Here is a 12,274-nt window from a genome sequence, read left to right on the forward strand (position 1 = left end):
TCAATAGAGTGCCACGTAGGCGCCACGTCAGCTAAAACCGGGGACAATACTGTCGAGGGACCTCGTTTGCACGGTTTTGTAGGTTGGAGGAAGCGTTGTATCCGGTTTTATGCTGTTGGGACGAATTTCGAACTCGGTGACAAATTGAGGGACCTGAAGTGAACTTATTCCAATTGGGAACTGCTATTTCGTGTAGGTGTGCCAGCTGCGGAGGCCCACCGCTGGGGTGGCTGATCCGTGGTCAACCACGCGACCACTTCCATCTCTAGTCTCATCTATTACGCAAGTGGGCACAAATTTTCTGAAAACCGATCACCGAGCCGAACCGCACCGAACCAAACCGAAGTAGCAGTTTTTTTTGTGTTCAGCAGGATCCGCAGCGCGGCTCACATTCTTTTTTCCCTCCATTCCCTAGGATCCGCGTGCATCTGAGAAGGGGGAGGTGAGGAAGAAGAGATAAGTTGGAAATCACTAACATATGGGACCCACATGCTGACTCAGCGAGTTAATCTGTCACGTCAGTTGAAAACCACTTCCAAAACCACTGAAGGAGATGATTTGTACCGGTTTTCGAAGATGGAGGTGGTGGCGCTATACTTGGTTTTGCGGTTGAGGGAGGTGATTCAATCAGCACCAATATATGAGGGATGCAAAGTAGACTTATTCTGGACCACTTACCAAAAAGGGCAAAGAGCATACAGGCCAATATGTGAAGGGCCAAAAATAGAAAATCCAATCGCATTCAACCTGGCCCAAAAAGGAACGATTGGGCTGGTCGTGTGCATGAGACCGCGTGCGGCTATCCACTTATTAGCGATTTCGTCCATCGGCAGTACAGACACGTGGCGCTGCTGCTACTCCGTGCCTCATCCTGCACCTCCTCGCTATGCCCCCATCTCCCGTGACCGCTTGCGCCATTCTCTCCGCACGTCCTAACATTTGTTAGTGTTCCACCCCACCCGTTGTCTTCATCTCCGGTGGATTTTGTCGTCAAGATATCACCTTCGACCCTGCTCCTAACCACTTTAATATAACGCTCTCAACGTCGTCCTCTACTCTAGCCACACAGTTCTGGTAGAGCTAGAGCTGAAACTGGTGCCACCTCGCCGACTATTCCTCTAAGCCTGAAACCAACCCCCTCCATCCTCTACCCGCTAGCTGCTACCCACCGCCGAACCTAACTCGTCAGATAGTGGTGGTGGCGCAGCTGCCCAACGCATGCAACGTGGGTCTTTATGGGAGAGTGCGCCAAATAACATTTTTTCCATTTACTTAGATGGATTTTAGGATTCGCATTTCAAAAATAAATTGAATTATACATAAATGAGATGGATGCAAACTATTAATTGGATCCATAAACATGTCAAACACAATTAAAAAAATTTAATAAGCACCTAGCAATTAAAACAATTTCTGAAAAGGACAGGGAGTGAGCGAGTATATAGGGTTTGATTGTTTAGGAAACAAAATGTGTCATGAAAAAGATTAGCATATAGAGTAATGTTATTAATTATCGTCCACGGCAGCTGGTGACACGATGATGACACAGATCTGTTAGCAAAATTATTATAGGATTGTTTGCCAATTAAAAAGGTTATTAGTTACTTCAAAAACCGGCTTTCAGGGATTAAAAAAAACTGCAAGGAGAAGAAGGCTGAAACGAAATAGAAGACGTGCAGGGACATTACTGACATCAGCCTCCTGAATATATAATCTGGCTTTTATATACTCGATTCTGCTACTACCCAGTTGATCGAATCAAAGTTCAGTTCATCAGAGCAATGTCACCCATTTCATCATGGATACGAGCCGCCAGAGAGATCAACTTGTCCAAACCACCTGTCCTGTTCGTTGTGTTCGGTCAGGTTACACCATATGCAATGACCTCTCCCCCCTCGTGGCCCATGACAGCAACGGAAGCCATAACAAAAAAAAAAAAAAAGAAAAAAGAAGAAGCTTCAGAGTCTCCGTAGAACTCATCGTTGGCCTTGGCAAGCATCGGCTCGGTGCAAACAAAGCAAAAGAAAACAAAACACGCTCCATAATTATCAAGAAAACCGGTTGATATGCGCAAACAAGAAGCTATCAGTTATCCCAAAGCGCCCACAAGTTTAATGCCCACTAGTTGCGTGCGTCGTCTCCTCTCCTTTCGCTGACCTCTTCCTCTGGACTATGGCCGTGTCCAGATAAACTAGTTTCGTTGCTGTTCTAGATTCTTCTTCCTGCTTGCCTCTTCTTGATATTTGCCCTGGTCTAGCTGTCTTGGCCTTATAGCAGACAGAGCTGTATTCTCTGGTGATTGAACAGAGGATTGGAGGTTGTTCTTGGTTCTTGGAGGAGAATCATCTCCCTTGGCAGGTAAAATTTTGTACCCATGTTTCGGTTTTTCCGTTTTCTGTTCTGTTCTGTGAATGATCATGTGTTCTTTTGTTTCTGTGATTCTGTCTGAATTCTGAAGCTTCAAAAAATCATTAGTTTCTGCAGCTATCTGCAGAGAGGATAAAATGGGCTTCTTCTATATGAGACATTTAAAGGGCATACATGCAATTTCTGATGGCATGATTCATATGTTGCATACTTAAGATCGATCTTTTGTGGAGGAATATCCATCTCGGTAAATTGTGTGTGTGTTTTGTAAGAAATTCACCTGATGGTGGAAATTTGTGTTCTTGCGTGTAGCTCTCTACAAGCAGGAGGAAGAAGACGACACAGCAGTACAGAGGATCAATGGAGGAAGAACCGAGTGCAACGTGTAGGTACTTTTGCCACATGTGCTCGCTGATCGTGAGGCCGGAGATGGGCATCGAGGAGGTGAAGTGCCCCCACTGCCACTCCGGCTTCGTGGAAGAGATGGTCGGCGGCGACGACGACGATGGACGGCGAAGCGGCAACGCCGCCGCCGGAGGCCGCGGCGCTGCCAGTGAGGAGAACGCCGACGACGAGGCGACGCCCGCTCCGCCTCCTTGGGCGCCTATGCTCATAGACCTCCTCGGCGTCTCGTCCCGACGCCACGGCCTCGATGATGGCAGCAGCGACCTCGCCGCCTTCGCGCGGAGGCAGTACCGCAACATCGCCTTCCTGCAGCTGCTCAGCGCGCTCCAGGACGACGACGAAGCCGGCGGCGACACGCCCGGCGACTCGGGGCGCGAGCGGCTCGTTCTGGTTACCCCCGCGGACGGCAATGGCGCCGCCGCGACGTCCGGCTTCACGCTCGGCGACCTGTTCCTCGGCCCCGGGCTGGACCTGCTGCTGGACTACCTGGCCGACACCGACCCGAACCGTCAGGGCACGCCGCCGGCCAGGAAGGAGGCCGTGGCCGCGCTGCCGACGGTCCGGGCACACGACGCGGCCGGCGCGACGTGCCCGGTGTGCCTGGACGAGTTCGAGGCCGGCGGCGAGGCGAGGGAGATGCCGTGCAAGCACAGGTTCCACGACGGCTGCATCCTGCCGTGGCTGGAGGCGCACAGCTCCTGCCCCGTGTGCAGGTACCAGCTGCCCACGGACGACGAGCCCACCGCCGGCAACGTCGTCGTTGCAGCCGAGGGCGGCGACGAGCTCATTGGCAATGCACGCGGCGGCGGCGGCGATGGTGATGGCGACGGAGGAAGCAGTGGCAGGAGGCGCTGGCTCTCGTGGCCTTTTGGCGGGTTATTCTCGCACAGATCGAGCGGGAGCTCCTCCTCGTCGTGACGGCAAAATGCAGCAAACAATGTGATTAGTTCAGTTGTCTAGTTGAGTAGTTGTATGTCCCTGCATCAGTGCATTCTTGTATAGTTGGATAGCTGCATTTGTTCTTTGGTCGAAACTTGAAACTGTAATTTTTGGGTGGTTAAGGTGAGCATCTGTGATAAACAGTTTGAAACACCAGTTTAAGCGAGACATTAGTTAAGTATCAATTCGGTACTAATAGTATGATACTATGATCCAGTCAGGATTCGGTACGCAGCAATCTACGTATATTGCTTTCTGCCTGTTAGTATCTTGCCTCTGCCCATAAATGACTAGATAGATACAGTAACTGATTGCCAGTTCATGTGTTGAACCTAGTATTGTGAGACCACACGGCTCTGACTTGTCGAAAATCAAAATGTACGCCGGTACCATGCTTGAGAATGGCACGGTTTATTTTATTAGGGCACCCGCAATGGTTATCTATAGGCTCTCTACAAAAAGATCTATGTCAGCATATTTTCCTACTTGGAAGAGATTAAATAAAGAGAGAGAGTAAAGCTATTTACTAACCAGGAGATAGTCTATAGAAAAAAACGAGACAATGGATGAGAGAGCTATAGATACCCATGTAGACATACTATTGAGGTGGTTTACTATTAATCTAGTCTATTGCTGAGATGTACATATTTGATAGAGAACACCTTATTTTACCATTATAGGGACTCTTAGCAATAGGAGTTAGACGTCGTCATCAACCACATCATTTGGTCTTATCTTGAGCTTTCCAGAATGGAATACTGAATCATGTTGTTGAATTTCCTTCGGCAATCGTGTGCACCCGCGTCAAACACATGGATGATAAAGCCAAATGCAGAACCTGTGTTACCTGATTTAACAGCCTGGCGGATGGCCATCCTAGCATAAATCTTTCCGTCAATACTCCCTCTGTTTCGAAATATTTAACACCGTTAACTTTTTAGCACATATTTGACCGTTCGTTTTATTCAAAAATTTTTGTGAAATATGTAAAATTATATGCCTACATAAAAATATATTTAACAATGAATCAAATGATAGGAAAATAATTAATAATTAGAATAAGACGAACGGTCAAACATGTTTAAAAAAGTCAACAGCGTCAAATATTTCGAAACGGAGGGAGTATAACACAAACAACCAGATCAATAGACGATCCTAGTATAAATCTTTATATCTTCACATGTTAATTAAAAAAAGTTATAAATCTTTACATCAGTGTGTATTCATAAACAACCAAATCAATGGATCAACAAGACTTACCGAGGGCATATAACACAAAGTTTAACTATTGTATTGTTTATAGAGAGTTTATGAAAGTTTATTTAAGAACTAGTAGCTTGTAGCTCCCGCACGTATCTGAAATTTATCTATACATATAAATAATTTCAACTTAACCATGTTTCGCAGCTAACGGCTGGGGAGGGGATATGTACCTGTCACGGACATCGGGCAATCCCAGTGGCTGGCTGTGTTGTGCTTTCATAGAGGTGCTACGCAACAACCTCATGTAACAATCAGACCAGAACAAAAATATACACCATTTCCTTTTTCTAAAAAGGAAAAACACAAACGAAAAGCATAAAATGGGTAGCTGAACACAAAGTACACAATAAGACAGGTAGCTAAACGTAGTACGTAGGTAATATATACATAGTACTAGCACGTTAGAATTAGCTAACCAAATAAAAGCAAACATCCCAACATACTTTCTCTCACAAAAAATTACTCTCATCACTAAATGAAAATGAATGATCACTATGAACTAGTTGACGGTCACTATCTTAACTATAGAATATCCGCCGATGCGATGCATCACAACGACTGAATCTCTTGAATTGCAAAGACCAAGTTTCTTTGCATAATCTATGCCAGATAATATAGCTTCATCGGTGGATTCAATATCAAATGCCTTTGGTGTAGCGGTGCTCAGCATTGGGATCAAACCCCTGACAATGAGACTCTGTCTTGCAGGTGCCTCATCACTGCAAGTCCAGTTAAAACTATCATCAGCTTTTAGTTCTGGAACAACCACAGACAGCACCGGCATGGCTGGCCTGTACTTCGCAATGAGCCTTGCAGTTGTACCACCCCTGGTAAGAACCAAGATGAGTGAAGCTTTGGATATATTGGCTGTCTGAACGGCTGATGATGCCAAACTCTCAAGTGGGCTAAGAGGAACTGGAGCTTCTGAACTAAGTTTCTTGAAAATGAAAGGGTAGTCCAGGTATGACTCTGCTCTTAAACAAATATTCGCCATGGTCTGCACTGCTAACTCTGGATATGCCCCTGCTGCAGTCTCACCACTAAACATCACGCAGTCAGTTCCATCAAGGACAGCATTAGCTACATCAGTAGCCTCTGCCCGTGTAGGACGAGGGGATTTAATCATTGATTCAAGCATCTGGGTTGCAGTAACAACAGGCTTTCCATGTATATTGCATTTATGAATCATCACCTTTTGTGCATAGAATATCTTCTCAATTGGGATCTCCATTCCCAAATCTCCTCTTGCATCCATGAAAGCATCTGAATTTGCAATTATTTCATCAACATTAGCAACACCTTCTTGATTTTCAACCTACACAAAAAAACATCATAACAGATTAACATCAACATATAATAACAAATGTGTAAAGCATGTAAAGAGAAACTAACCTTTGACATGAGTAGAATCGACTTAGCATGTTCACCGAGCACACTTCGAACCAGCATAAGGTCTGATCCTTTACGCACAAAGGAGAGTGCAATCATGTCAATCTTATTTGGCACACCCCATTGAAGGATGTCCACCTTGTCCTTTTCTGTTAGTGTTGGGAGATCCACAATAACCCCAGGAAGATTGACATTCTTTCTCTCACCTAGCATAGCAGAATTCTCACATCGACACCGAACTAGGCCTTGCTCACAATCACAAGAAAGCACCGTGAGTGCGATGGTGCCATCAGCACATAGTATAGTGCTCCCAGGCTTCAAGTCTATAGCCAACTTATGGTAGCTCATGGAAATCAAGTTCTCATCCCCCTTTATGGAATAATCTATGGTGATGGTAATTTCTTTCCCCTGCTTCATCTGTATGGGTTTGCCATCTTTCAAAAAGCCTGTGCGGATCTCTGGTCCCTGTTGCAAACATAGTTAATTTCATGCACAATAAAGAAACAATTTTGCATATTTCTTCATTCTCCGTCACCACATTGAATTTTGATGGATGTTCAAATAGCTTTATGCATTGCATGAAACCAAATGTAGTAACCTAACGTAATAAGCAACATATGGCAGTGAAATAAATCCTAACTAGTGGAAAACACACGTTGCAGCGGAGAATTTAGAAATACATTAAAGAACACTCGAAGAAAACAATTTGTAAATTGTATACTTGTAATATCTAAATGAACAATATTTGTATAGTAGTAGTTGATGTGAAATTATAATTCTACATGGCACTTGGATAGTTATGTATGACTTTTATTTTTTATTTTTGAGTAAATTGCACCCACAATACAACAAATTAGCAGGTGGGTGCGGTAGTGCAAGAACTTGGGAATTGAACGTCTGAGTGTAATAACTTGACAAATGGGTGCGTTCTAGTACAATTTACATCCAATTACCTTTAAGATTTTTTTTTGTTTTCTTCACCTTCTCAAATATCAACCAAAATATAATAATTTTTACATCCACTTTAATTGACTTTCAATTATTATTTATTAGGATAAAAATATAAATATACTTATACAAATCCGTGCTACTATATTGTCAAAATAAGTACTTAAAAATTGAATTTATATAAAAAATGCTCCAAATAATTAAGTTGCCGTATAACTTTTTAATTTATTGTATCAAAATCATATCTACCTTGCAAGCTGTTGCATTTATACGATTACTTACAAAGTTCTTATACTAAATTGCACCTATCTACCAAGTTGTTGCACTAGAACGCTCATTTCTCAAGTTATTGCACCAAATTGCACCCACATGCCAAGTTGATGCACCATGGATGCAATTTACTCTTTATTTTTTTTTGTCATGGACTCATGGTTCAATGCCCATTAAGTTTTACAGCAACAACTACACTTAGTGGGTTGTAAATGCATATGATGATTGGATGGTTGAGATTAAAGCATGAGAGAGATCCAAAAGCTACTATTTTCTAGATGATGTGGCTCAATGCATGTCAAGCTTTTGGTGCCAATTATATAAGGATTTGTCAGTTGCATATGCAATAAATATGCCAACAATAATCATATGCCTTGGCAAAAGAAATAGTAATAATATAAAAGAAATATAATGCCAAATCGTGCAGGTCCCCTTGACAATAAAACAGAGTGCTCATATTCTGAAAATACACTAAAACCTAAATTTGAACCTCCTAGATTCCAGGAGAAACCCACAAAGTCAAAGTCTAAATATTTATGATTATGTCATCAAGACAAGTTACAAAGTCTAAAGTTTAAATTTTTACTTATTCATGCCATCTAATCAGAACCATAAACACCAACATTATAATCACAAAATAACAGGATGCCGCTAAGTCTAAAACTTTATGATTCCGATATGAACACAAGGTAATTAATCACAAGCAAGCAATAAAGTAACATAATGCCGTTAAGTGTAAAACTTTATGATTCCGACATAAGCACAACGTAATCACAAACAAGCAACTAAGAGATTATAAATGCAGCCATGCCGCCGCCGGCGCAGGAGCCCCTGGGCCATCCTGGCCACAATCCCCAACGTGGTGGGCCGACATCTCTGTCGACCGCAACGACGTCCCGCGGGCCTCCGTCCTCACCGTGCCGCTCCACATCTCCCTCCCGGAGTCCCGGCCTGCCTTGGATCCTACCCCTACGATCGCCGCCGCCGACGGCTCCGGCCTTCTCATCCTCCTCGGCACGCATCCTCTGTCACCTCCGCCTCCACCTATGGTCTCCTGCCACATCTGCGACGCGCGCACCTGCAAGGTAGTCTCCCTCCGCGAGCGCGACCTAACGCGGCGCCCCATGGCCTTCTACGGCGCCGCCAACGTCGGCCTCATCGTGAAGGACGACGACGGCGGCGGCTGTACCTGACTACCTGTATGGTCGCTGAGCTCCAGCCCCGGTGCGAGACGCCACCGGCGGCGCCACGCTGCACACAGCTACAAGGTCGGGGAGTGCTGCGAGTGGCGCGAGAGGGAGCTCACCACCTGCTCGGCCCTGCTCACCCGGGACTGGTACCCCGATCGAGGGCGTCGTCTCCCACGTCGGGACGATGCTCTGGTGGATCGACCTCTCCTAGGGCCTCCTCGCCTGCGATCCCTTCGCCGAGGAGCCCAACCTGCTCCACGTCCCGCTCCCGCGTGTCCCCCCGACGAGCAGCTCCCTTTCACGGTCGGCCTGACCGCGGCGGCCATCGCTGCGGTGAAGGTGAGCGGAGGAAGGCTGAGGTACGCGCAGATCCACGGCGAACCCGACGCGCCGGTGGTCAGCACGTGGGCGCTCGCCGAATCCACCTGCAGGTGGAACCCCGAGCGCAGCGTGCCATTGGCCGAGGTCTGGATGGACCGGAACTACGCGGACGCCATGCTGCCGCGGAGCTGAGCGTCCCTGCACTTAAGCTCCTCCACCCCACGGATCCGGACGGGGTCTTCTTCTTCCTCCGATCTTGCATCTTCGCCGTCGACCTACGGGCTACGGCTGAGGAAGATGGTGGCGTTCGATCGGTTGGAGATGCTCGACCCGCCGCGTGAACTTCGGCTGAAGCGCTCCTCCCACTTCGTCCACGCATGGCAGTATGGTCCTTCAAGCAGTCGTATGTATATTTTGTTCGTCTCTGCCCTTCCATCTCTTTATCTTGGTGCGTTCAGATGACGATAGCTTGTGTGTTCAGACGTTCCTGCCAATTATCATTAGCATGGATTAATTTCACCGAGCTACTGGCAGTTGTGTTGATATAAGCACATTGAACCTCTATCAAAAACTTCAGAATCCTGTTTCAAAAACAAATAAATATATAAAAATAATCAGAACCCCTGAACTAAAACAAGACCAGAAATCCTGCCCTGGTTTCCAAATAATTTTACCTTGAAGATTCACAAATTCTGGAATGCTTTATGAGTTAGATAGTGTGAATGTGTGATAGTTACGAAGAAATTAAATAAGATATGAGAAAATAGATGAACTCGCCGAGATAAATTTTAAATGCTAGAATTCATTATATAGGCCGGGGGGGGGGGGTATATCTTTTACATTTGTGCATGGGAACATATCCTATGCATACCAACTAGCTAGCAAATGTCACAAATTTTTTTTTAAAAAATATTGACATGTACTTCCAATAGTATTACATATATCTGTAAAATCCCATATTCAAATACATTATATTTTAACTGTAACAAAATTTGAAAAATCTGACAAATCCGTTCGAATTTTATCTTTTTTTAGGCTAAACTATAATGGATTTAAAGATAAAATTTAACACATATGTGTAATACTATTGGAAGTATGTGTTCAATTTTTTATAGAATTTTCTATGATATTTGCTAGTTGATATGCATGGAAAGCTTTTGCGAATAGAATACGCTCTCGTGCGTATAAGTCACATGGACCACTTGGTTTTATGGGGAACTAATTATCTTTTTAGGCGTTTCTCCATAGAATATTTAACCATTTTATAATGCTTATAAATCTTGGTTGAAGGGTTAACCAGTTGCTCTCAGCTTACATATAACCGTTGTGATTTCTTGTCTTTAAAGGGCCTGACTTTGTATCAACATGCTTAAGGCAGGAGAAGGCGATTGCTGCTAATAAGAGCAGGTGACTTATTTTGCATATCCTTAAATTTTGGAAGGCCTAATACCCCTCTCTTCTTTTGATTCAGCTTGTCTATGATTCCCGTCACGCGTAGCACCGGTACGTACTGTAATCTATGGAGTATCCTTCAATCGCAATAATTGGATAGGATGTTTCTTTTGTCCAGGCTATATAAAAGTGAGCAAATTTTTGCAAAACACCATGAAAACAGCCATATGTAACACAAAACACCAGTTTCCATTTTTTTTTTTGCCTCATATAAAACTTGTTATGTGACACATATTACACAAAACACCAGTTCTTTAACCTTCATAGTGACATAGGTCCGTGGAGCTAAAACCAACGATCTCCACCAATCCAGACCAAACTGCACCGAATCGCCATCACTTGGCTCATGTTTGGTCTTCTGTCTTTGGGATCGTCCGATCAGGTTCACAATTTTGACGAAAACCGGTCGAGTTCTACGAAATTTCAAGGTTTCAACGAGGCTCGAAAGTAGAAGTCGTCTGAGATTTCGATGAGTTTCATCCAAATTTAAATTTGAATTGATAAAAAGGGAAAAAAATCTTATAAACAATATGATATTCATAAAACCTATTGGATGCAAGTTTTCGAAAAAAAATGATGTATTCTGTGTATTTACTAAAATTTACATTAGAAAATAAAAGAATAACGAATTAAAAAAAGGAAAAAAATTAGCTTACCTCCTTTTCTAGTTACTGATTGAAATTTCGATTATTTCGCTCGAAATTTTGCTAAAGCCGACTGGTTTTTGGGAATTTGTAGTCAAATTTTGGTTTATGAATTTTTTTCGGAATCTACCGGCTTTCTATCGAAAACCGTCATTCCGCCAGAGCCCGAAACGGAAGGCCATCTCGGAACTGTGTAAACCTGCGTCCGATCATGTCGATGCTTGTGTATTCTGTGGTCGCCATGGGGTTGCTCCGTCCATCTACTGCTAGACAGCAGTTCAACGCTGCTGTAATCACCAGACAAGTGTCAGTGTGTGGAGCTTAAAAATTGGTGTTTTGTGTTATTTATGTCACATATACCTGGTTTCTAATGTTACATATGGCTCTAGACCTGGTTTCTGATCGAATACATTCTTGTCGTAATTGTGACGTCATATTTATTTGTTTCTTGGGTCAAAAGTTTTTTTTACCGAAGAGCTGATATTCTCTGCTGTATTTTCAGTTGAAAGATTGAAGAAAGTTTGGGATCATGTAACCAGGCAGCAGCTGCAGCAGGAGCAGCAGCATCAGGAGCAAGGAGGTGCAGAATCTCCGAAGAAAGCAGAATCAACCTGCCCCATGAAGTATGAATGAACGGTAGAGTAGCATATTTTGCGCATGATTTTGGGTGGTCCCGCCGTCCCGTGCGAAATGCTACCTGGCCGTGTGAGAGTTAGGGCTCTAATTATGGTACCATAGGACCTGCGCCAATTTCGACTAAGTTTCTTAAGGATGGACATTCTCACGTGTCTTTTATGGGATTTTATGAGATTTTCTATAGGTCTTTTGGTATATCTTGTTACAAAGTGAAATTAGTGTAGACAATTACTCTTATATATAATAAAATAAAAAATATACACTAAATATGTGCGAAAGGCTACCAGGTGAAAGACTGAGAGATGTGTTATGATCACCTAGCTCATGCAGGGCGCAGATTCGTATGGGGGAGTGCCGGTCTATGATATTTCTTCTGCACAGCCAAACGTTCATAGTTGGGGCAGAGTCGGAACTGTTTGGTCGCGTGTGGCTTGCTCAGCATTGAAAATT

At 44.0% G+C, this 12,274-nt stretch overlaps 2 protein-coding genes and 1 pseudogene across 3 annotated transcripts; 2 read left to right on the top strand and 1 right to left on the bottom strand.

Annotated features, from left to right (window-relative positions):
- The first annotated feature begins 1,803 nt into the window (after positions 1–1,803).
- Positions 1,804–3,889, top strand: LOC127765990 (E3 ubiquitin-protein ligase SIRP1-like). 2 transcript variants are annotated; one of them, XM_052290981.1, is made up of 2 exons: positions 1,804–2,358; positions 2,476–3,889. In XM_052290981.1, the coding sequence occupies exon 2, from the start codon at positions 2,728–2,730 to the stop codon at positions 3,688–3,690; it is 963 nt and encodes a 320-aa protein (XP_052146941.1). In that variant the 5' UTR covers positions 1,804–2,358; positions 2,476–2,727; the 3' UTR covers positions 3,691–3,889. The 2 variants fall into 2 exon arrangements, with proteins under 2 accessions (XP_052146941.1, XP_052146940.1); XM_052290980.1 differs by having other exon boundaries at positions 1,806–2,358; positions 2,680–3,889.
- Positions 3,890–5,473: 1,584 nt separating this feature from the next.
- LOC127765351 (pyruvate kinase, cytosolic isozyme-like) lies at positions 5,474–6,780 on the bottom strand. Its single transcript, XM_052290226.1, has 2 exons — positions 6,367–6,780; positions 5,474–6,289 (listed from the first exon to the last, which is right to left on the bottom strand). The coding sequence occupies exons 1-2, from the start codon at positions 6,778–6,780 to the stop codon at positions 5,474–5,476; spliced, it is 1,230 nt and encodes a 409-aa protein (XP_052146186.1).
- A 1,479-nt stretch (positions 6,781–8,259) lies between these two features.
- Positions 8,260–12,274, top strand: LOC127765356 (uncharacterized; annotated as a pseudogene).

This window comes from Oryza glaberrima, chromosome 3 (assembly GCF_000147395.1).
Source record: "Oryza glaberrima chromosome 3, OglaRS2, whole genome shotgun sequence".
Taxonomy (NCBI): domain Eukaryota; kingdom Viridiplantae; phylum Streptophyta; class Magnoliopsida; order Poales; family Poaceae; genus Oryza; species Oryza glaberrima.